The sequence below is a fragment of the Cyprinodon tularosa genome, unplaced genomic scaffold (assembly GCF_016077235.1).
Source record: "Cyprinodon tularosa strain WSP-4 unplaced genomic scaffold, ASM1607723v1 ctg290, whole genome shotgun sequence".
In the NCBI taxonomy this organism is placed as follows: domain Eukaryota; kingdom Metazoa; phylum Chordata; class Actinopteri; order Cyprinodontiformes; family Cyprinodontidae; genus Cyprinodon; species Cyprinodon tularosa.
In genome coordinates, this window is record NW_024038997.1 from 313,182 (window position 1) to 337,792 (window position 24,611).

General features: G+C 39.6%; 1 protein-coding gene across 4 annotated transcripts in view; it reads right to left on the reverse strand.

Annotated features, from left to right (window-relative positions):
- Positions 1-24,611, reverse strand: part of si:ch211-1e14.1 (UPF0606 protein KIAA1549) — a 59,235-nt gene that overhangs the window by 26,465 nt on the left and 8,159 nt on the right. For 3 of the 4 annotated variants that reach the window (XM_038290961.1, XM_038290960.1, XM_038290959.1), the window contains exons 3-12: positions 11,892-12,284; positions 10,155-11,846; positions 9,983-10,071; positions 9,288-9,447; positions 9,067-9,197; positions 8,481-8,673; positions 8,331-8,390; positions 8,104-8,249; positions 3,534-3,711; positions 3,072-3,256 (exon numbers count right to left, since the gene is read on the reverse strand). In XM_038290961.1, the coding sequence (XP_038146889.1) occupies positions 3,072-3,256; positions 3,534-3,711; positions 8,104-8,249; positions 8,331-8,390; positions 8,481-8,673; positions 9,067-9,197; positions 9,288-9,447; positions 9,983-10,071; positions 10,155-11,846; positions 11,892-12,284 (3,227 nt within the window). Of the gene's footprint in view, positions 1-3,071; positions 3,257-3,533; positions 3,712-8,103; positions 8,250-8,330; positions 8,391-8,480; positions 8,674-9,066; positions 9,198-9,287; positions 9,448-9,982; positions 10,072-10,154; positions 12,285-24,611 lie in introns of all 4 variants that reach the window. The other variant, XM_038290958.1, reaches the window with a different exon arrangement.

Here is a 24,611-nt window from a genome sequence, read left to right on the forward strand (position 1 = left end):
AGGTGTCGATGGTCGTCTTTTGGACAACTGTCAAGTCAGCAGTCTTCCCCATGATTGTGTAGCCTATAGAACTAGACTGAAAGACCATTTAAAGGCTTTTGCAGGTGGTTTGAGTTAATTAGCTGATTAGAGTGTGGCACCAGGGGCCATCAATTTTGAACCTTTTCACAATATTCTAATTTTCTGATATGATGAATTTGAGATTTTCATTTGTTGTCATTTGTAATCATCAAAATTAAACAAAATAAACATCTGAAATATGAGTTTGTATGTAATGTATGAATATAATATACAAGTTTCACTTTTTAAATGGAATTACTGAAATCAATCTACTTTTTCATGATATTCTAATTTTATGACCAGCACCTGTAGTCAAAGCACGTGTCTTAATCTAACTAAGGGGAATTTTGCTGCACAGAAATAGGCTGACCGTTAAAGATAAACATGTCAAACGTTCTCAGCTTGAAGGAAAAAGTGGAGCAAACTGCCCTCAGAGTCAATGAAGATAATTCTTACCGAAAGAAGAAGCTTCTCCCTAAAGGGAGTCAGGGTGTCCTGAACCCTTCATTATTTAGAAAACGGCTTGAAGTTCATATCTTTTGTTGAATGAGAAAAAGGTTGATGTTTTCTGTTTAAACAGTAATTAATCACTGTTAAAAAAAACAACAACCCAAAACATCAACATTTAATGATTTCTCTACAGAACTACGTATTAAATGGGTGTCCTAATCTTTTAACATGACTGTAAACATGAATCACAACCACGCACAAACTAAGTCTGTTTACATGATCTACAGACCACCACTCTGTACCTTCCCCCTTTTAACTTCCAGCTCCTCCCCTTCCTCCTCCTCCTCCTCTTCTTCTTCTTCCTCTTCTTCCTCATACTCCCCCTCTTCATCCTCACTAAACTCAATATCCCCTTTAGTTGGATGGAATGCTTGGTGGAGGGAAGCTCCTGATTCACTGAATGATGCAGCGGACTGAAGAAGAGCAGTGAGGATAAGTGACAGACGATTGTGTTGAACAGGAAAGACAAGGCCGTTACTTTAGCGATGTCTGCACAACTCATTCCCATAATTCACAATGATGCACAGTTTAAATAGAGAATAGCAAGTTGCAGCTGCAGAGTTTCAGTCAGATTCCAAATAAAGACCCTCTGAATTGGAAAAACAGCGCATATGACCAACATGAAGTTTATAAATTAGACAGGAGAACCAAAGTCTGTGAAACTGACTGGCAACCTAAAGAGAAGGACATGAGTCATAGTATCTTAGTTGATCCCTTTTATAAACAAAATAATTTTTATCTTTGAAATACACATTTCGGTAAGAACTAAACTATTTTTTTTTTTTATTTCTTTTCAAAAACCACCTCACTGAAGACAACCGTCTCACATATATTTAAGAGGAGAACGTGGAGGAGAAAACTAGATCAACATTTTTCAAATAAAAATAATCAATAACATGGAAATATGTCTGAGGTCTGACAAGAAAAAAATAACAAGAGAGGCCTTTTTCTCATTACTGTATCATCATGAGCATTGTTAATGCGCTGCTCCTCCCACCTAGGAAAAGAAATGAGGCGCAGTCGTGCTGCTGCCTTTGTAAAATCCGTTACAAAGGCAGCTAATTAATCAGCAGCTAATAATTTTCTGTCTTGCTCTCTACTGTAGATCAGCTGACCTCAATGAAATCGATTAAACTGATTTTTTGTTTGTCATGATTTCCTTTTTGGAAAATTTGTATTTTTTCCCCACCAACACTCTCCTCATTCTTCCATAGCTTAGAGAAACATATGTTCAGGATGGATGGTGGAAGGATGGATGGATGGATGATGATGGATGGATGAATGAATGGATGGATGATGATGGATGGATGAATGAATGAATGGATGGATGGATGGATGGATGGATGAATGGGTGGATGGATGGATTGATGATGATGGATGGATGGATGGATGGATGATGATGGATGGATGAATGAATGAATGGATGGATGGATGGATGGATGAATGGGTGGATGGATGGATTGATGATGATGGATGGATGGATGATGATGGATGGATGAATGAATGAATGAATGGAAGGATGATGGATGGATGATGATGGATGGATGAATGAATGGATGGATGGATGGATGATGGATGGATGGATGAATGGGTGGATGGATGGATGGATGGATGAATGGGTGGATGGATGGATGGATGATGGATGGATGGATGAATGAATGAATGAATGAATGAATGGAAGGATGATGGATGGATGATGATGAATGAATGGATGGATGGATGATGGATGGATGGATGGATGAATGGGTGGATGGATGGATGGATGGATGAATGAATGGATGGATGGATGGATGATGGATGGATGGATGAATGGATGAATGAATGAATGAATGAATGGAAGGATGATGGATGGATGATGATGGATGGATGAATGAATGGATGGATGGATGGATGGATGGTGGATGGATGGATAGATGGATGGATGAATGGGTGGATGGATGGATGGATGGATGGATGGATGAATGGGTGGATGGATGGATGGATGATGATGGATGGATGAATGAATGAATGGAAGGATGATGGATGGATGATGATGAATGGAAGGATGATGGATGGATGATGATGGATGGATGATAATGGATGGATGAATGAATGGAAGGATGATGGATGGATGGATGGATGATGAATGAATGGAAGGATGATGGATGGATGGATGATGATGGATGGATGAATGAATGGAAGGATGATGGATGGATGGATGGGGATGGATGGATGAATGAATGGAAGGATGATGGATGGATGGATGAGGATGGATGAATGAATGGAAGGATGATGGATGGATGATGATGGATGGATGAATGAATGAATGGAAGGATGATGGATGAATGAGGATGGATGGATGAATGAATGGAAGGATAATGAATGGATGGATGGAGAGATGGATGGACGGATGAATGGATGGATGGATGATGATGGATGGATGAATGGATGGATGGATGGATGATGATGATGGATGGATGGATAGATGAATGGATGGATGGATGGATGAATGGGCAGCATACCTTCTGCCTCTGCTGGATGGTTGCCATAGCATCTGGCTGAAACTCCAGCTTGTCGGTCCGACACAGCTTCCAGTAGAGGATGGAAATGATGATGAGGACCACGAGGAGAGGAACCACCACCCCAACGATGATCCACATGTTGGTGTTCTCTGTGTCAGAAGGGGGGGCGGCCACCTTCTCTACAGCTTCAATCAAACATCAACAGGGATACAGGATCAAATATAGCGCATTATCAATCATCTTGAGCATTAAAAGCATTAAAAGCCAACTATAAAAATTATTGGATAAAAATATTTTAATTCAGATTTTTTTTTCAGTATTCAAGAAAAAGGTTATAACTTTACAACACAAGTAGGCATACTAGAGCCCTAGACGTGCTGTCAGTGAAAAGGTTTTTCCATGGTTTTTTTTCTTAACTCCAACAAGTAACTACATCTCCGTAATCAAGAACACAATACTCACGCTGAGCCAAAATGCCCTGCACACGGTATCCCAGGATAATGGCAGCCCTCTGAACGTCCAGGCTGTTAAGAAGGTCGGCAGTTTGAACTGCAGGCATCCGATGACCATCCTGACCCTCCACAAAATACACCATTTGTGCTGGGTTTTCTGCTCCCTCCAGGCGGCTCACACTCAGAACCTGAGAAAAGGAAAATCAAACAGTTTCAGCATCGACTCAAGAGGAACATGGACTTGTTTTAAAACGAGAGCGTCACATACTGTAACAGTTGTATTTTTACACAGGAGTTGATTTTTCCTTAAAAAATTTTCTTTTTTATTTTTATTTTTATTTTTTTTTACAATTTTAACAATGTCACACAGGTTTTCAGACATTTCAAGGCACATATTGGACACAGAGAGCAGATAGTTTCACAGCTGCTTAAAAAAGGACATTGTTAACTGGAAACTGTTGTTCTGTAAGACATCGTGTCAAGGTGATATCCTGCAGACGGCCAGCCTACTGCAGCAGCAGGTCACCACCATTACCATTCACATCAGATGCTGGTTAAGTTTGACACATTTTCAAAATCACTTTACTTCAGAAGTAGAGGTGATATAAAGTTTTATTATATACTTAACATCTTTTGAAGAATGACCCCTTCACTGCTGTTTGTAGATATACACTCAAGAGCTTTTCTTTCTTTCTTTCTTTCTTTCTTTCTTTCTTTCTTTCTTTCTTTCTTTCTTTCTTTCTTTCTTTCTTTCTTTCTTTCTTTCTTTCTTTCTTTCTTTCTTTCTTTAGTATTTATTATTGATAAAGTATGGTTACTTAAAATAACACTAATTAGTGCATTCATTTGAAATAGATTAAATTAGTGATTGAATTGCGTGAAAGTAAACTAATGATTATTTATGGAATTTAAACAATTAAACCATATGTATTTAAGTAAATACACTAAAATTAATGAATATGAATCATGTAAAGTTTATTAATTAGGACTGTGATAAAATTATCTAATCAACTTAAAGCGGAGTTTGTTATTTAACAAAAATACATAAATCCTAAATTTTGGGTGAAATATTTTTGTGATTGTAGAATCAGCACTCATAATGTCATAGTTGTCTTTATTAATCAGTCCACCTGTATTTTTATATCAAAGCTCTGAGGTTCAGTGGAGTCCACAGTGAGCTACATTACTAACCCTATACTGTAATCAGGGAGGTTTAAATCTGTTGTGTTTCTCTGCAGATATTTTATTGCTTTTAAAAACAACAGTTAAAGAGAAGCATTTCCAGAAGGGAACCAACTATTTGGGGAGGATGACGAAGTCCGCTTTCTAAATTAGGAATGGAATTTCTAAAGAAGACCTTAACTAGAAATGTGTCACATCTGCCTTGGAAAAAAAAACAAAAACAAACTTCTAATGAAGAAGGCAGCGCCTCATTAACAGTGAAACGTTCAAACTTGGAGCAGTTGAGCTTGTGTTTGACAGCAGGAAGAAGAATTGGGCCCAACAGATTTGGCTCTGCCATGTAACAAGCTATAGTACAATAATATGCTGAGCCTTCAAAGGAAAGTTTCAACAAATTGATACGTTTTCTTTACGGCTTTTGTCATATGTTTACTGCTCCCACAGAAAGTGCAAAACAATTAATGGGACAATATCACATTAAACAAATGTGGGAATGTTTTTGATCCATTTAGATTATTTACGCTTTTGTTTTTTGCACAAACTTAAATGTTAAAGTCTACCAAATTAATTTTGATATTTAATACAACCTTGATTAATTACTTTATTTGTCATGTACAAAAATGGTGGAAGAGAGGCAATTAATTGCTGGTTACTGCCAGAAGCTAAGATTCAAGAAATCAATTAAACAAAGTCTGACAACACATTTTGTCCCGTTTGGAGGATATTAAAGAACAGAAAGTGAAATCTATCAGACTGGCATAAGTAACAAATCTATTTCTATGGCTTTAAGACTCTAGGCAATGTTGCTGAAAACTACTATCCACAAATGGAGAAATCATGGAACGTTCAAAAATCTTTCCAGAGGCGCTTGGCCAACCCAGATTACTCACAGAGAATAGAACAGAATTAAATTCAACTACATTGGTATTACACTGTCACAAGTACAAAGCAATGAAATGAACTCTCTGCATTTAAACCATCCCCTTGGGGAGCAGTGGGCTGCCATTGTGCGGCGCCCATCAAGCAGTGTGGGGTTAAGGGTCCTGCTCAGGGACCCAGAGTGGGAGTCCGTGGGAGTGGGGCTTGAACTCCGAACCACTGGGACCCACTCCCCCAAAGAGCTCATAAATGACACTTCTAAAAGGTGGTAGATGAACCTGGAATGCAATCTAAAGCTTTGCAGACCTCACCTCCCTCAGTTAAATTTGTTTTAGGGTACATAAATGTAAAGTGATGATTTTTTCTGGTTGACACTTTTTTGGGGGCTAAATGTTAAGCGTAGGACAAAGGTAGGAATTAGGTTTTGGTAAAATAAATTAAGTACCATTAATGAGTTTAGGGTGAAGGTTGAAAAAAATAAATAAAAATAAAAACATAAAAAGGAAGTCAATGCAACATCCTCAGTCAGTGTTCAAAGCGTGTGTGTGTTTGAGAGACTAGTTTCCAGCCTGATGCCCTCAGGCTCTGCTGCTGTCTGTATAACCGGAAAGCCTAAAGCTCAGGCCACGTCTGGGCTAGGAGAAAAAAAAATAACACTGGGCAGACATCGTCATGCAGTCAATTGTAGTCCATGCAGAGTTATTAGAGTGGAATGAGGTCATCATGAATGCATGTGGTATTACCCCCCCCAGCCCCCTCTTTTATCTGCTTAAGAAGCCTCATCAGGTATTTTCATGGATGGTGAAGCTAATCATACCGTCATGATAGTTCAGAGATTCTGTTCGAATATACAGAATGTGAATCAGCAGGTATGTACGTTTAAGTCATTCAACTATCAAGGATTAGCTGTTTTAAAGATGTAAATACTAAAATAAGTTTAAAATAACAATACAAATATTTTAGGCTACACAAAAAAAATGCTTTTATGATCTAAAACCTTGTTTTAATATTAATTTAAAATTGATTTGGTAGGGGAACTGGTATAATTTCTGATGCAGATTGATCAGAAACAGTAAGGCTGAGTTTGATATTAGTACTCTAACAGGCACCTGGTTTAACATCCACATTATACACTTAAATTTCATAGAGTCAGATAAAATATGTATCCCATATCCCTCATAACAAGTCCCTTTTATCTTGCTTTAACACTCATTCGCCCTCAGTTTCTTTCATCTCTCACATTTTCATCTCATCTTTAATTCCAGCCCCACTGAAGCCACTGCTTTACCAAAATAGACAACTCTTAATCAGCCCAACTGAAGGGTACAGACTGGGACCAAATGAATAATTGATCTGCTGTTAGCGGGTCTGTGGCTCTCGGCAGCAGGCGAGCGAAGACGAGAAGGAGAGGCAACAGAAATCTGAACCCCTTTAGGTGGAGGTTGTTAAGTGGTTTGTCTCTTGGGCAAATGGGATGTTGTTGCCATGGAAATAAAGCAACATCCTGCTCCCCCTTAGAGATGAGATGAGCAGGTGCAGAGGAGACCCACAAAAGCTAAAGCTTGATGAGTGAAGCACTAAGGTTTTCACTGGTTGCCAACACTGAGACAAACATAATGAGTCCTCTGTACTCGGTCCCGGCACTAAGAGAGTCTCCACCGTCTATAATGATGCTCCAGGTAAACAGAAAAATAAATATGAAATATTTTGGGCGATTTCTCTTTATTTAAAACTTAAGTTTCAGACTTAAATAAGTGAAACCAATTGGTTTGAGTCTGTGTAGCTTGGCACTGAACCATTATGTGATTAAACAACCAGGGGCTATTTTCACCCCCATTGGCTTTCACAGCATCTAGCAGAAGAATAACAGCTTATAAGACTTTGCCCCAATAGCCATGATATCGGTGGTACTTCTATATTTACTCTAAAGTATTGTGGGATTTTTAATTTTTCTTTATTTTTAGGAGAGCACGCGCTAAAATTTTAGATTTGGTTTTTTTTAACAGCTTTAGCGACTAACCTAGACTAATGTTTTCTGTTAACTTGAACTATCAGAATTAGTTTTTCAGCCATTGAGTTTATACTTTAGGATTTAAAGCATTTTGTACTTTAGAAACAAATTAACCCAGCTATAACGCTCTTGGAATTTTAACGGGTTTGATGTCTCCTACATTTAGGGTGTATTTTCATTTCAGGCTGAAGCTTTATAGTTTCAAATTTTTTTAATATTTCAAACTCGCCCTCAGAAATGAAGATAATGTGATCTGTAAAACGCAATTTGTTACATACTTCTTTTAAATCTGAAACGACTTGAAATCCTGGGGTTCTCCTTTCACATTAGGAGAGAGAAAACTTCTTTTAAAGCTTATTACACTTTCAGAGGATTTTTAGGTGACTTGCTATAAGTTTGGAAGTTTAAATACTGAGTCAGGATCCTTAGTTTTGCTAAAAATCGTTTTGCAACAGCTCAGTTAACAGTTTAAGCTCAAAGTTCTGATATTGGTATCTTTTCTTTTTACCTGTATGCTACTGTTACCAACTGTGGTTGCTCTTTTGACCCGCCTCACTTGTCCCATGGCTTCCCCGAGCAACAGGGCCACTCTACGCTCCATGTTAGCTTGAAAGGTCCTTTCATTCATCTTCTTGTCAACAACGCCAAGAAGTACTAAGAAAGAGAAATTAAAAGTAATTTAAATCATCATAGCTCTCTATTTACAAGCAGGGCCAGAAACTGGAACCATGTTACCTGTTCTAACCCAGGAGGAGCGAAGCAAGTGGCTGGTGTTGAGCTCCGGATAGTGGAAAGCTTCAGGACAGAAAAAACCCATTAGAATAACATTGGCGATCCTGAAGGAGACAGCTGGATTTTCCAGACATCCAATCTTATGGTACTCACGCTCTGCAATCTGCAGCACTGGGAAACCGATGTAGTAGCTAAATTCTACCATTGTGAGTTTCATCAGAGCATTGCTGACCTTCGACCCCATCAGATAACTCCTTGAACCACTGACAGTAAAGGTAATGTCCACTGGCTGCCTCACCAGCTGCTGTTCTGCATACTTGTTTGCAGATGTTGTGATGTTGAGAATCTGAAAAGAGCCAAAAGATGCGTCTGTCAGTTCAACGATAAAGAGCTATTTACAAAGAGCTGCAGAAACGTTCCTATTCTGATAGAGTGGACTTAAGAAGAACAAACTAAGAAGCAGAACAGTAGTTTGGATTTAAAGAGCTAGAAATCTACACTCCTTTATTTATGTTCATAGGATTACAAAACGTCTTCAATTTGACTTGTTGCCTTTTCAACATTGTCCGCTTTACCATTTTTAAGCCCACTTTGCAAAGAACTAATTCCAATATGTCTCCTGAATATATTTAATTGCTGCCAAAAACATATAGAGCAAGAGAAAAAACTAAATTCCTAGGCCTTTATAAAGTTGTGAACCAGGTTATGCAGATTTTAGATGTAAAGTCAAACAACTCACATGCACCGTGAAGTTTGTTGACTCCTTTGACCGACGGCGCACTTCTGCAAAAGCCATAGTCAAACCTTTCTCAACGCTCTCGAAGAAGCTGCAGTATCTTACGTCTATGTGACCAGGGACAAACTGCAGCACTGCACACAGAACAGGATGGAGAAACTCAGGGAGGGTTTAATGTGCATTCACAGTGAATGTTTTTAGCAACATTAGAAGCGTAAGTGTACCTGTGTGGATTTGGTACTTCCGGTCTGGTGTTGTTAGGTTAGGGGACACATACAGGAAGCGTCGACCGGACCGTCTCAGAGCATTGATGACAGATATGGCTGTGTACACTACTGGACCCGACACCACCCGGAAGACAAGCTGTGGCGGCAGGCTAACAACCTAGACAGTAAATACCAAATAAGAAGTATAACATTTCTACAGATTACTTCAGCTTTTGTTTTTTGTCCAACTTAAATGTTTTATCTTCAAAAAAAGATTAGACACTCTCTCTAAGGTACCTTCATTTGCATCCTGTGAATTGGAGCTACATAAATAAACTGAACTGAATATTTGCTAATGGCTTTTGGTTCCGCCATCCTGAACTGGAAAAAACTTGAAAAAGATCATCATTTGTAAAATGTGATTTATCAGAGAACTAAACCATAAAATAATGACACCTTATTTTATTTTAAGTTTATTTCAGTTAAAGTACTATTTTTAATAGTCAATGTTTGCATGGATAGTTTCCCTGTCTGATATTTTGAATGGATGAATGGCTAAATCACAAGAAAACATGCTTTTTAAAAGAAAATGCTATAAATTATTTAAAAAACTTTAAATGAATATAACACTCTAAAGCACGATAATACTCATGTCATTATACTGAACCATGTTTCCACTTTAAAATGAAATATTGAGAGAAAAATGATCTTACCTGCAGCTCCACGGACTTGTTAAATTCCACTTTTAAAATGTCTCTGACTTGAGATTTGGCAAAACCAACAGTTACCCCAGAAGGAAAACCTTTATAAGAAAAATGTTATGGTTATAATCTCATCAATATGAATATTTATCTACTATTGACAAGATAAAGAAATCCAGGATACCCGTCCTTGTTAGATAATTGGGGCTGTCAACTTTGCAGAGGTACCGTCTCGTTGTTGATGCAGCTGCGGCTTCTTTGCTGGTAGTAGCGATGATGCTGACACTGGTTGAGGTCTCAGTGGCAGCAGAAGTTGCGGCTGTCGCTTGATGTGGAGTGTTTGTGGCACCCGGACTTGTGTTCATTGCAGGAATAGTGATAAACTGACTGTTTGTTGGGATTGAGGTCATGGTGGATGGCTTGTCGGGTCCATCTTCAGTCACGCTCTGATCACCAAACATAACTGGAGGAACCAGGGTAGCATTGTGAGATGAGGGTTCAGTTGAAGCTAGAGTCATATTGTCAGTTTGTTCAGTGGTAAATAAGTCGGGGGACATTAGTTCAGTTGTGACAGCAGTGCCGTTTTCAGTAGGAACTGGAGAGAAGGCTATTGTTGGAGTTATTACAGGAGGTCTGAGTGTAGGACTGTCAAAGGATTCAGTAACAAACCAATGGACATCAGTCAGAGATGATGAAGAAGACAATAGGTCCTCTGGTAGTAAAGGAGTCACACTTGGCTGTAAAGGCTCTTCTAATGCAGTATCCATGTCTACAGTTGGTGAAAGTGTGGACCAGCCTGTGGTGGAAACCAGACCACCCCACACAGAGGAAGAGGAATCAAAGACGTAGGGTGAGACAATGGAGGGATCCAGAATAGGCTCAGAGGAATTTATCAGCTGAGTGTTTTCTGTGGTTACTGCTGTAGGGGACTCATATTGAGGCCCAAACCCTGACAGATCGCTGGAGGCCTCTATTTGATGATCGGTGGTGAACTCGGTGTTGGGTGGGACCATTGTAGCATTGATGGACACTTCAGTGGTGTTCTCGCTGTACTCTGCTCCTGTTTCTGAAACACCACTGTCCTTTGACAGCTGAGTGGTGTAATACTCCAAGCTGTTCATGTCCGGTAAGAGCACATCTGTTGGCCGAATAGTGAAGACATCTCCCCAGTCTGCTTCAGATATGTTAGGGACGTCGGTGCTAGGTGCGGGAGTAGGGTTCTGTAAAGAGGGAGTCTGTGTAGAAAGTCTGGATTGATGAATCGATGGATGTGGAACAATGGGGAGGTATGCAGTTATGAGGCTGGGGGAAGGTGAAACGTAAACAGGGTGCATGGATGAAGGTGATAAGCCCACTCTGGAAGGAAAGGATGTATCATAGATCTCTGTGTTTACCTCCATATCATAGGGGTCAGAGATCACCTTAGTGACTGGAGAATAAACGTCTTTATCTGCGTTGAAGTAGGACATGGTTTCCAAGTAATCCCCAGAACCCCAGTGTTCTTCCATGTTGGTAGGGTAGGAGTAATCTGGAGGCAAATCGTTAGCTTCAGCTAAAATTCTCGAGGACTGGGGGGTGATGAAAGGCACGTGGTAACCAGGAGCCATAATCTCATCGACGTTCGGTAGTGTGTTTAGGTTCTGTTCAAGTTTGGTCTGCACCAATGGAACATTGCTGGCGTTCACGCTGCTTGAAACAACCTTTTTGCTATCGGACTCGTTCCTCAAAGCTTTAAACAATTTGGGAGATTCTAGAGGCAGGTCAGCTGATGAGGTCGTAATAAACTGCATTTGTTTTGACGGACCACTCTGTACCATGCTTGGAGTTGGTTCTTCTGGGTAGGCAAGGTCTGGATGAGGTGTGGGTTTTGTCAAAGCAGAAGGACTTGAGGTTGACTGGAATAGATGCTCAGTTCTCAAAGAATAAAGGGAAAAATTATATTCTTGCTGGTCAGAATTAGTCCTTACCCCCCTCCCTTTAGAGGAGCTAGTAGCTGATGCCTCAAACCGTTGGATAGGTCCATTAGAGCTTGCTGATGTACTATTCTGGACATTTGTCTCTCCTACATAGGCCTTTCTTGGCATTGTGGATTGAATGTTTTCATATGCATGGGGTGCTGATTTAAAAAGCTTTCTGTCAACAGTCCTTGCTTTGGGAACCGGTTCAGGAGAGGAGAACAGGGCACCAGGTGAGGCTGGGACATTAAAGGCAGTATAATGAGAGTGTGGTAAGGCTGCTGGTGATGATTCTGTTGTCCTTGGAACACCTCCAAAAACGTCAACAGGGGAGGAGTGTGAGTCCGGCAAGGGCTCATCTGAGAAGGAAAACAGATCATGTTTTAGTTTAGAGACACACGTAAAAAGAAACTAAACTCTGGAGCGCTGGAGTAATATCAGAGTAATGCAGCTTCTTTCTGATGTGGAGGTAGAAACTGACCAAACTATATCCATAGAAGGTATGTTCCCTAGCAGGGAAAAGTAGAAAAAGAAATAATTAATTGTACATTGCTTTTGGCCATACTCAACGGAACAGGATTATTGTCAAATCTCTATTAATTGCAAAGTCAATGACAGTTCAACAAGCATATGCAAAAAATAAATAATGAAACAAGTAAAATAAAAAAAAATCAAAGTATAAAATGGAAGTCTAATGATTTACAAAGCCAGATCCTAGAAAAAACATTTAATATCCTATTTGAAAGAAAAGACAACAAGTCACAAGGATTAACAAACCAATAAAAACTTAAAAATGACATTAGAAAAGGCAGCCTTCAAATTGCAATTTAAAGCTAGGCAAAACCTTTCAAATTTAAATGGAAAGCAAAAGCCTTGGCTTTCTGCATTACATGATTCTATATATCAGACATAATTTCATTTTGAAAGAGGCTCATTTGCGTTGCTCAGATATGGACATGTTAAAAATAGCTTCAAGAGAGGAAATAGATAATAAATAATTGATAGAAATACATTATAGGCCTTTTTACAGTATCATCTATCTAAAACAGCTTGCCTCTCTGATCCTAAGAAATACACTGGGATAATGTGCTGATTTGTTTATGCAAGAGATAAATAAACTATGTATATTACTGCAAAGAGTGAATCGTGACACCATTATCATCTCTGCATGGAGTTTTCATTAAAAAGTAAACACTGATGCTTTCTGTAGTTTACAGGACCCCTACAGAAGCTAAGGCCTAAAAGCTAAGAGATGGACTGAGGATAAAGGCTATTTTAATACTAAGAGGAGCGGGCAGGTAATCTATAAAAATCTAAGAACAAAGGAAAACTTCCAGAGTTTCATCTTTAACTTAGCGGCTAGTTGCATAGAGGCAGACAGTGGCTGGCTTTGCCCTAAAGAAAACTCCTAATTTGATTAAAACCTACATAGGTACCTTAATCAAGTCAGCATGCCACTTTACCAGAACCCGCCTAGAAGGACTTGGGAAACTTCCAGGGTTTTTAATCAAACGCTTTGCTGCTGAGCCAAGCGTTTGAAAGCAGCAAACAGCTGAGCATACACAAACACACAGTATAAACACATAGTACATAATAATGTGATTGACCTTCAATGCAATGAAAACCAGATAAGTGAGAAAAGCAACATCTGCTAACCTGTTTGAACCAAAACAGTAGAGAGAAAATGATACTTTGGTTCATTGTGACGTCTCAGTTTGCTCTTTAAATTGTTCACGATGAGCCGTTTTTACTGCGGCTGGATGTTACAGAAACACACATGCTTTCTAATGATTGTGTCAGTTTATGCAGCAGCAAACAACACATTCTGAAAGCCTAAAAACAAATAAAGAGGGCGAGACTCATGTTTACTGGAATAGATTGCTGAAGTCTGAGGTCAAAGCGTTGGACATGACCCCAAAATGTCAGCTCATCTAGAACACGCCCCAACAGCCGCAAACATTTCTACATTCATCAGTAGTCTCAGTTAGAACATCTAAACATAGCGAAACGGATGATAAAAACAGACCATTTGGATTACCGGAAGGCCATGAATAACAATGATGATTGCAGAAAGGATAATAAATGCAATGATGGCCCTGACAATTACAGATAAAAATCACTAGAAGCTGAGGATGCTTCTGTCACACAGCAACACAATCTTTGCCGTATATTACTATATTATGAGGGTAAAAACATACAGTAGTTATTCAAACGTTAAATTTAAAGCCAACACAATTGATTCAAAAAAAAAAAAAATATTAGAGTAAATTATTGCAAACTAAGCTCTTATCAATAAATTAAATAAGGTGATAATTTAGCTGAATGAAAGTCAAGCGACCAGGCATGTTTGGCCTAGATTAAGGCATTACTGAGGCCGAGAGTATGATGAACATCTTAAGAGAAAACACAGCGACACCACCTGTTCCCTGAAACAGGAGAGCGTTCTAGTTGGTTGGCGGCTCATTGTCACAGTCAATGAAACCGAAAACCAAGCGCCACAACCTGTGGACACCATCAAATATCATGTCCAGACACAGTAACCATGTCAACAGCTATTGTATCCAAGGAATGATCAAGGAGAGAAAACCATTATAAAAATAAACAATAAGTTACATTAATTTGTTTAGTGAACAAATGACCTTCCTTAACACTAGGCCTGCACAATGATGATCATGATGATCAACATAACCTCATTTTTCCCTCACTGTTCTTAATTTTCAGTCATCATGATTTCATGTAAGCATTCTGAACACCTAGATCTGTCAGTTGTGGGCATAAATGTCATTGTGAATGTTTCTAATCGGCCAAATATAGGATATACTGTACATGCAGAGGTCAGGGGTGCTAATGCAGCTCATATGAAAAAAACAAACTACCACTTTACATCCAAGCAGTTCTTTAGCCTCTTAATATCCACCTCATTTTGTGACATTCTTGCCTATTTTGCATACCCAAATGGAAAAGCAAATAACTAGGACCTGTAAGCCCATATTACACGTGTGATACGTTATTTGAAAGCTAAAACCTTTTAGTTCCTGAATACATACGTGAAAATTGGGCAACATCCAAGCTGCATCAGTTCAAACAAGACTCAATGTTATTTTTTTTTATTCTCAAAAATGATAGGTCATTTTTTTTGAACAGCAATTATAAAGACATGCTTGCTTGTTGTGGCTGCTTTGTCATGGTACATTGTGACATGCTGCTATATCTGTGTTAATTGTGCTTTGGTGCTCGCTGTGTCTTAGCTTTCCAAGGATGTTTAACATGTCTATATTGGTAAGCGTTTTACCAGCGTAATTTTCTTGCATTCTGAGTTATTATTTGTAAACGCTATAAAACGGGTTGCCGACAACCCAGTGGGTTTTGAGAGGTTATGGTTTAGCATTGCAAACTGTGATTTGAACTATAGTGTAGCTCTTAATGTAATGAGATAAAATTTTGAAATGTATGCAGCTTTAAAAAGCCCAGTTTTAGGAATTCTAGATATCTTATCCTTTTCTCCTATTTTAAGCAACTTATGGATATGGGTGGGCATTTATCACATTGTTTATCGCTATTAAGATCCAATATACAATGTTGATTACTTGAGTAAATGATATTAAAAAAACTCCCCCAAAAATGTATGTATTTTTAGCTTTATTTGAGATACTTTTTTTTTCCTATGGGGGATGAAGAAATTAGAATAACATGAGTATATGCAGTTACTCTGGGATGTTTAGTGATTAAAGATTATCATATATTTTTTAGGGAATGTTAAACACAAATAATCTCAAAAACTTGTCTCTTCATGCTTCTGCAGACTTTGAAAACAACCCTGATTCGTTTCCCAGCCAGAGAAGCAGTGCTGTGTGGGTTTAGCAGAATCCGTTTCCTTTTTTCCTCATAATGCAGCATCCTACTAAAAACAGCCTCTTTAATGCTTGTAGCATTTCAGCCACAGGGGCATTTATCCATTTGCTTTTAATTCAAGCAACCAGAAATGAGGCCGCTTCAGTTGCACTGTTTGCTTGTTTTTTTTTTTGGTACATACATCTATTTCCAGACTTGAATTACAGCAGCCAATCAAATTAAAAGGGCGCTTATACGACATGAATTATTGCTGCAAGCAGCTGACCTGATTTGTGTTTTAAAGACTCCCACAACAAAACAAACTGTGATGAATTCTGCAGCAAAAACTGTTTCTTCTGAGAGGAATTTCTCAAATCCTGAGCAGCCAGAGTAAGGCCAATATTATATTTTATTCTAACACTACTACGAAAACTTAAAACCATCATATATAAGCAAATAGCATTCTTAAATCAATAAGTCTGATGATTCAGTAATGAGACCCGACAAATTTAACGATTAAACCAACAAGAGTAAGAAGAGAGCAAAAAAAGATGTCATAAATATGATTCAAGAAAAAGTATGTTTATTTTTTTGGAAAGGAAAGACATTTTAATCCAGATCAAGGGTAATTGTTGTAGTTCTAACTAATTAGAAACAAACAAGACCATCTTTCCTGCTCCTCTACTGGCCTCACTTTTCATTTTGAGGGTATTTTCCTTTAACTACACATCCTTTGGTTTAAAAAAAGAAAAAGGCCAACAAGCAGCTGCACACAGACCGTCCAAGTTTTAGATGTGAGGAAAGCTTCGGCAACAAGTGCAAAAACATAAGATGAGGTAATTTTCTACGTTCGCCAGACTCTTTACAGAGACATTTAAAGAGAAGGAAGTGTTTCTTTGGCATTACCGCTCGCTAACTACAACCCCACACATGGTTCTGTTTTCAGCCGAGCCCCTTTGCGTGACTGGCTCTTTTCAGTTGGCAGCAGCCGCCGACACTGAGAGCAGTCAAACAATCAAGATACGGCAGTGCTGCTGACATTTGGTTTATCAGAGAAGCTTTTAAGATGGGAAAGATTGTATTTTTTTTATCAGCCGAGCTGAATGAGATCAGGGTCTCTGCTAAAGCTCAAGCACCCCCCCGACAAAGTGGATGATTGAAAACAAGCTGCAGCTTTATTATAAAACCAACAGTTGCTTTCCAGTGCAAAAAAACCTAAACACTTAACTAGAGTTGTCATCAAGCACTGAAGTAAAAGTGAAAGATTTCTACAAACGAGTGAAGGAAAAAAATAAACCAAATCTTTCTCTTAAATTAATGCCTTAATAAATCAAGAGAAGTGGCAGTGATTTACTGCAAACTTTATCAATTATCAGATTTTTTATGAATCTGAATCAAGGAACGGAGAGCTGACTCGGCACGGACCTCTTCAAATATTCATGTGACCCTTGTTTTACTTTCCTGAGGGGATACTGTGTAAGATAAGGATGGAGGGAGTATAAGGGGGAGGGGAGGGAGCAGTACAAGAGTCCAATTGAGAAACAGGAAGAGGTGAAACAGAGACGGACAGAAACAGACACACAAAGAGCTAAAGGGCACAGCTGACTTTCTTCAAATGATCTCTGAAATCTGAGGTCATTTGGAGCACTAGGCTCAGAATAACAATTATAAAAACTTTGAACAAAGTTCCAGGACAGAATCAGTAGTTTCTCCACTAGATGATCACAGCCCTGGTCCTGGAACAAAAATAAAATCTTTCTTTCCTTTTAAAAACAGCACTGAGGACTGCATCACTGTGCGCTTTCCTCCACTTTGTCTCAGTCCTCCCACAGACCGCAGGTCCTTCGCTTACAAACACTGTCTGTTGGACTCGGTGAAGACCTCCAGGCACTAGGAGGGATCTAAAAGTCATTACCATGGAAAGGAAACGCCTGAGACGGGTATAGTTAAGTGCTTACTGCTGCAGAAAGGACCAAAACCCAATGATTTAGCCCGAAGGAGCTAAAAAACCAGGTCGTCTAAGTGCATATGTTTGTGCTCAGAACAATAGGGCCTAAAAAAAAGTCTGAAAAGCTTCTCAGACTTGATGTTTAAAGGTCCAAGCCTGATTTCTAAAGTCAAAGGTCCAGAACCACTCTAACTTAAATTGGTCAACAAATGGGACTTCATGCCTTCAGCGGGTTGACTCTGAGTTGCTCCGATGGGGGGAAAAAAATTATATTTTTTTCATGAAGCTGTAATACTTTTATTTCATCTAATTTCTCAAAAAATTAAATTATTTTCTGCCAAGGGGGTTATGTTTGGTTATGTTGTGGATGGATTTTGCTATAATTTCTTTGGGAAGGTGTGCATAGCGACCAGCAACAAATTAGTATATTAGACTTAGACAAACTTTATTGTCATTTTATATACACTGAGTGTATAAAAATTTAAATTATGCTGCTTATAGCTTCAAACTGTGAAATGAGCAGCTCACAACAGGGAAATGACCATTACCATTTAAAGTGCAGCAGTGATCATCATGTAAACAGTCTAGGAGAAAAGGAAATTATGAAATATAAATATGGTGCAAAATGCAGTGGAATATTGAGTTGTGTCCTACTTAAAAGGGTTATAATATTTCAGCAACGCTGGTAGTGCAAAATACTATTGCGATGCAGATTGTGATGCAGAGTCCAGTTTAGATTTCAACAGTCTCATGGACGCGGGGAATAAGCTAATGCAGAACCAGCTGGTCCTGCATCGAATGCTGTGAAGCCTCTTCCCAGAGGGCAGCATGGAGAACAGTCCACGGTGGGGGGTGTGAGGGGTCACTGATGATGTTACGGTCTTGGGACACGCAGCGTTGTGATGAAATGTCTTTAATGAAGGGAGGAGGAGGACATTTCAAATTATGGTGTTGATTTGAATCACCATCTGGATCTAGGACTTTTTACAAAGATTCTGTAAATACTGGTATTACCCTAAGGTGGAAGTCACAATATGTCAGGGAAATCTTTGCGAGTATTTTATGCAGTCAGTAACAAGACAAAGCAGCGGTTACCGGCCGGATGTTTCTGGGCTTATGTTAAGAACAAACATGATGGATGAAGTGTGTCTTGTCCAAAATGAACCCAAATTATTAACGTTTAAAAGTCTGAACTGGTCGAAAGTTAGTTCAACTGCAAAAAAAAAAAAAGCTGTAGGGCTTTGCTCTGAATCTAGGTCTTCTAGGCTCTCATTTGTTCTATGATGTTATACTAATTAGCTGCCCACATATGTAAATCTGTAAAGTGCAGAAAACAAAATATATTCACCTCACCTGGTATCTGTCTGGTCTTATTGTGTGAGTTATGTACATTTTTTAATAACCTAACTTTGAGTGAGGAAAATAAATCCAAAATAACATATTCAATTAACGACTCCCATCAAGATTATATTAAAGGTATAGTGGAGGATTTTCACAAATCTTTGAAAAGACCTGCCTTCTCAACTTTAAAAAATACACATGCACAACCCTGTACTCACTACTGAGAAGGGACGTCTATTAAACGTTTGCGATAGCATGCACAATCCCGTTTCTCCTCGGGCACGCTCTGTTTATAAGTTGCTGTTTTCATCGCTTACTTTCCAAAAGAAGATTTGCTTTTTTTTCCCACTATGTCAGACTCACCATCGGTAGGTGAAAAAAAGCACCTTTTACATAAACCCTTACATAAACAAATAACCAGAATGACTGACAATCAGGAGGACCACTTATTTTTACCTTTAAATTCTGTATCATGAGATTTGGAATAAAATATGCCACACTGAGAGATTGATCTAGAGTTGTAATCTGACTGAATTATAATTTTTTTTTTGTTTACTTTCAGTTTAGTCTTATCATAATTCAAAAACATTAGTTTATTTTTAAGGGGAAAAAACAACAATAACCAATTCCCGATTGAACCTATCTAAATACAGTGTCCAATATAGCTGGAGCCATAAAAAACTTTTTAGCACTCCTGACGGTTTTTATCTCAATAACCCACTGGCAGAAACACTGTTTGGTAAATATAAAAAAAACGTGTTTTTATTCATTAAATATTTACAATGTCTTGTTTTGATCTTTTGTCCGACGCTAACAGGTGTGACGTGATTCTTAGCTTTGAGCTCTAACGTCTGCGTCAAATCAAACAAAATCCATAAAAGGATGTTCAATAAAAATCTAAAGTAGAGTAAATAAATGAGGGACTAATATGGGTTGATTAAGAAAAAACAAAGACATTTGTTCATTCCTATTATTTATTAGGTTGTTTCAGTAGTAAAATCTTGACTTCAGGGGAAAATTGGCCTTGTAAAAAACAAACAATGGTACAGAAAATTATTCACAGATGTACATTCACAAGCCCCGTTCACCATCACAGTAAGTCTGCAAAGTTCTAAGGTCATTAAATTATTAAAACGAGAAAACAAAAACAAGATTCCCAGCTCTGCAAAATACATAATGATGCAATCATCATATTGGAAAGAAATGAGCAGGCATGTTTATTTCTAAAAACCAAATGGCTGTTCATCCCAGGAGTCCGTTTGGTGCCGCTTCTGATCAGCAGACCGGGTTCCGCTGCTCCAACAGTGCCAGAGAGGCACAGAGCCGTGGCTGGGCTATCGTGGCTCTGGTTAGGCGGCAGGCCAGCTGAGTGCAACATTACCCTGTCTTTGGCTCCTGATAGTTTCTACCCATTGATCTGTAACTGCTCCTGGCTCTAATGAACAATGAATGGACATATTGTCATCCAAAACGGATCAAATTTCACTGGGTAACAGACTGCACTGGTAATTAGATGGGACTTTGCTCTCCACAAGCTTATTTGGCCCAATTTGTCAACCAAAACAGGCAGTAAAAATGAAAAACACTCAAAAGTTGAAAAGCTCTTTAAGGTGTTGGAAATGAATAGTTCCATGATATTTTCTCTAAGATCACAGAGTAAAATGACAAACTTTTACTTGATCTATAGATGAATACCTTGCCTTCGTATCCACTCAGCATTTTGACAAATCTAAAAAGGTGTGTTTGCATGAATCAAAACTTAAAGAAATGATGGATGTGTTTTCAGAATACTAAGTCCCATCATACAAATTGATGCAAAATTGACAATCTGCCTTTGTATTAGAAGAATTGAAGCTGTTTTAACTATAACCTCTTCCCCAGACTTAATGACAACCTGGTGAAAGGTCACTGTTTTAAACCGTTCATTATTTGTCAGAAAAGCAGCCAGTCCAAGCATTCAACTTCTGAAGGCGAGCAAATTTTAGATCAGTGAAGGTCTGTATATGTATCCAGGACCTGGACTAGAACAAGCACTTGTCTCTGATTCTGACTGTGGGGTTCGTTGACAACGTCTAAAGGCTTAGTCATGGAGTGGAAGATGGCTGACTTGGAAAAAATCTTGGCTACACTTTTGGCAGATGATGTGGTTCTGTTGGCGCCTGTAAGGCCATGACCCTCGGTGTGAGCTGGAGCAGAATGAAGCAGTAGCATTAAAACCAACTCCTCAGTGTTGGCCCATGGTTCTGGACTGAAATAGGTTGATTTCTCTTGACAGGGAGGAAGGCATTCCTTGCTTACTTGTATTTTTATGATCACTACAAATGGAGCTGAAGATGGTCTAATGCTACGTTCAGACCGGACGTAGCAAAAGCAGCAAAATTGCGTCTGCTGCTTCATTTTTGCTGCTTGTACCAGTTAGTTCTGACGCGCGGCTGAAGCAGCTTTGCTGCTCTGGCTGCGCGGTGCAAAAGTGGCTCTGACTTGCGTTGGGCGGAGCTACTCTATCCTTTCTCTGCCTTGCAGCTATATTTGCTGTGATCAGTGGGAATAAAGTAGTTTTAATATGTTTTTAAGTGAGAAAATACACCTGAAAACTTCCTCAGTGCAGTCAGTTCATCCAGATTACAATCCTGCCTCCCAATGTTATTTCTGTCGGAGCCGCTCAGACCCCCACATACCAGCGGTGCGCCGACAGAAGGAATCCCTTAAACAGCAGCCTCTGGCCGGGTCGCCTCCTCGCGGTTCACCGCAGCAGCTGGTAGGTGTTTTTCATCTAAATAATCCGATCTGCAGGCACCAGAATAATAAAAGCGAACATATTCTGCCGGCAGATGTATGCATTTTAAGTTAATTATGCGTTAATAAACTGTTTAAGAGGAGTGATCAGAGCGGTCCCAGCCAGCTCCCAGATCAGCTTCTCTGATTGGTTGACGCGGTGCGTCGAGCAGCAAAAATTCAATTTTTCCATCTCGAGCAGCAACGCGTTTGCGGCGCGTCACGCGCGTAAGATGCTTAAACGCTCCCGACGCGCTGCTTCAGCTGCTCAGACACGCTGCGCCTGCTGCTCAAAACGCGCCTCGGGACCTTTTGCTGCGCCTTGACGCGCGTCAACCATTGACTTTGCATGTAAACTCGCTGCTTCTGTCGCGCCAGCTGCGTCCGGTGTGAACGCAGCATAACCTGCAGGGATGGGGGAGCAGCTCGTAAAAAGCCAAAAGCTCACTATATACCTGCCTATCTACACAGGCATATGTGTGAACTATGATGAATCCAGAGTGCAAACAGGCCAAGTCCAGCCTTAGAGATAAAGATTACATAGAATAGAATAAAATAGAACAGAATAGAATAGAAAATCCATTTATTGTCCAACAATGGGAACATTCTGGTGTTTATAGCAGCAGAAAGATCATAGAAATAAAATGGTCACACACATACGAATAACATGATAGAGTTAAAGAGTTAAAAAAATAAACAAATAACATACTGTACTGTAAAGCGCTTTAACAATTAAATACTGTACTCCTAGACGATAAATAACCAATATACAGCTGTGGACATTTTTACAGTGACGGATATTTGATAATAGCAACAACATCAGAGATTTGCAGAAATGACAGCAGCACATTATTTAACTGACTAAGGTAGAAACTGTGTGAATGTAACAAATTATTGAGATGTTGGAAACATTGGTGGTTATAGAGTCTTCCAGCTGCTGGGAAGAAGGATCTGTGATAAAGCTCCCTGGTGCATTTAGGGTGCAGCGGTCTGTTACTGAAGGAGCTCTCCAGTTCTGTCCCAGCTTCATGCATGGGGTGGTAGACATTATCCAACAGAAATGTTAATTTAGTTAGGTTTCTTTTGTTTCCCACCTCCTGCACAGTCCACAGGGCATCCAAACACAGAGCTGGCCTACCTGATCAGCTTATTCAGCCACTTTCTCTCAGCTTCAGATAAGCCACAGCTGCAATAGACAGCTCCATAGAAGATGGCTGATGCCAAAACAGAGTCATAGAAGGTCTTCAGGATCGTCCCCTGCACTCCATGACTACATCTTAGGGATTTCAGTTTTACAAAATAGAAGTTGTCTCTAAATTGTAGGAAACTTATGCTAAAATTAGGATGCACACATTTAAAAGAAATAATTTAAAGTCAGCAGAAACAAAGTCATTTAAATGTCTTGAAAAGCTGTGCAAGCTCAGGCATTCCTAGTTTCATCATCCTAAAGTTTTAATGCTAATGCAATGTTTAGCCATCTGGACAGATTGCGGCGCATTAACATCACGATGCTCAACGTCTCTCCAGAATCTGCTAAATAGTAGTTTTCTATCTATTCCTCACTTTTTGTCACTTCAGGACCCTTGGAGCTACAATTTTGACATTTTTGTCGCCGATCTCCAACTTACCCAGAGATCTCCAGAATACTGGAGGCTGCCCACTCCTCCCAGCCGGGGGTTGTGCACGCAGACGGCGACGAGAATATAAACAAAGGTGGGATAATCATGGAGGGCTGCAACCTATGCTATACCTAACAGCAAACCGACTCCTTTTACCCAGCATTTTCCTCGCCAATGTTCGTTCGCCGGCAAAATAATTAAATAGACCATAAAATAGACAAGTTACGACTATCCATCTCAAACGAAAGATGGAATATGAACTCAAATGTCACGCTTTTCACAGACAAATTGTTAAACAACAGCTGCCCAGACAATGCTATCCAGCTAACAGGATGCCAGGAGAAACCAGAGGCTGAGGTTTGTGCATTTATATTAGCAAAGTACGGTGCACAGATGCTGCCACAACAGAGAGATGCTGCTCACAGAATGTGGAGTTTTTAGTAGTCAAATGTAAACCTTATTACCTTCCAAGGGAATTCACCTCTGCCATCCTCACTGCTGTGGATACCCCCTGGATGCTAATGCCAAGCTATCCATTATGAGGACATTAGCAACCATCAAACCAAACACCCAAAGGCTGCCTTTATTGTTGCGGGTGACTTCAACCACTCCAACTTAAGCACAGTGCTCCCCGGATTCCACCAACATGTCTCACACCAGAGGAGATCATGGACCATGTCTACTCTAACCTGGCTGGAGCTTACAAGGCGACACCCCTCCCCCACATTGGACAATCAAATCATGTGAGGAACCTCTCCCAGTTCCTCACACCTCTGTACTCACCACTCATCCAAAGTGTGAAACCTACTGTGAGGACAGCAAAGGTGTGGTCAGAGGGCTCAGACGCTGTGCTCCAGGACCGATTCAGGAAACCAGATTGGAATACTTTCTACCAATCAGACTTTGATCTGTATGTACTGGACCACATCTCCATCACCAAAGATGGTGTCATCACCCACAAACGTACCGCCATGTGCCCAAACCAGAAGCCCTGGATGAACCGGGATGTTTGCCTCCTTTTGAAGGCCTGCAACATTTCATTCAGGTTAATGAAGAGGGGCACCAAGAAGGTCAAACACCACTACAAAAGGAAGGTGGAGGATCACTTCTCCAACTCTGAACCCCGACATTTGTGGCAAGGCCTTCAGATTCTTGAAGACTACAGGACCACC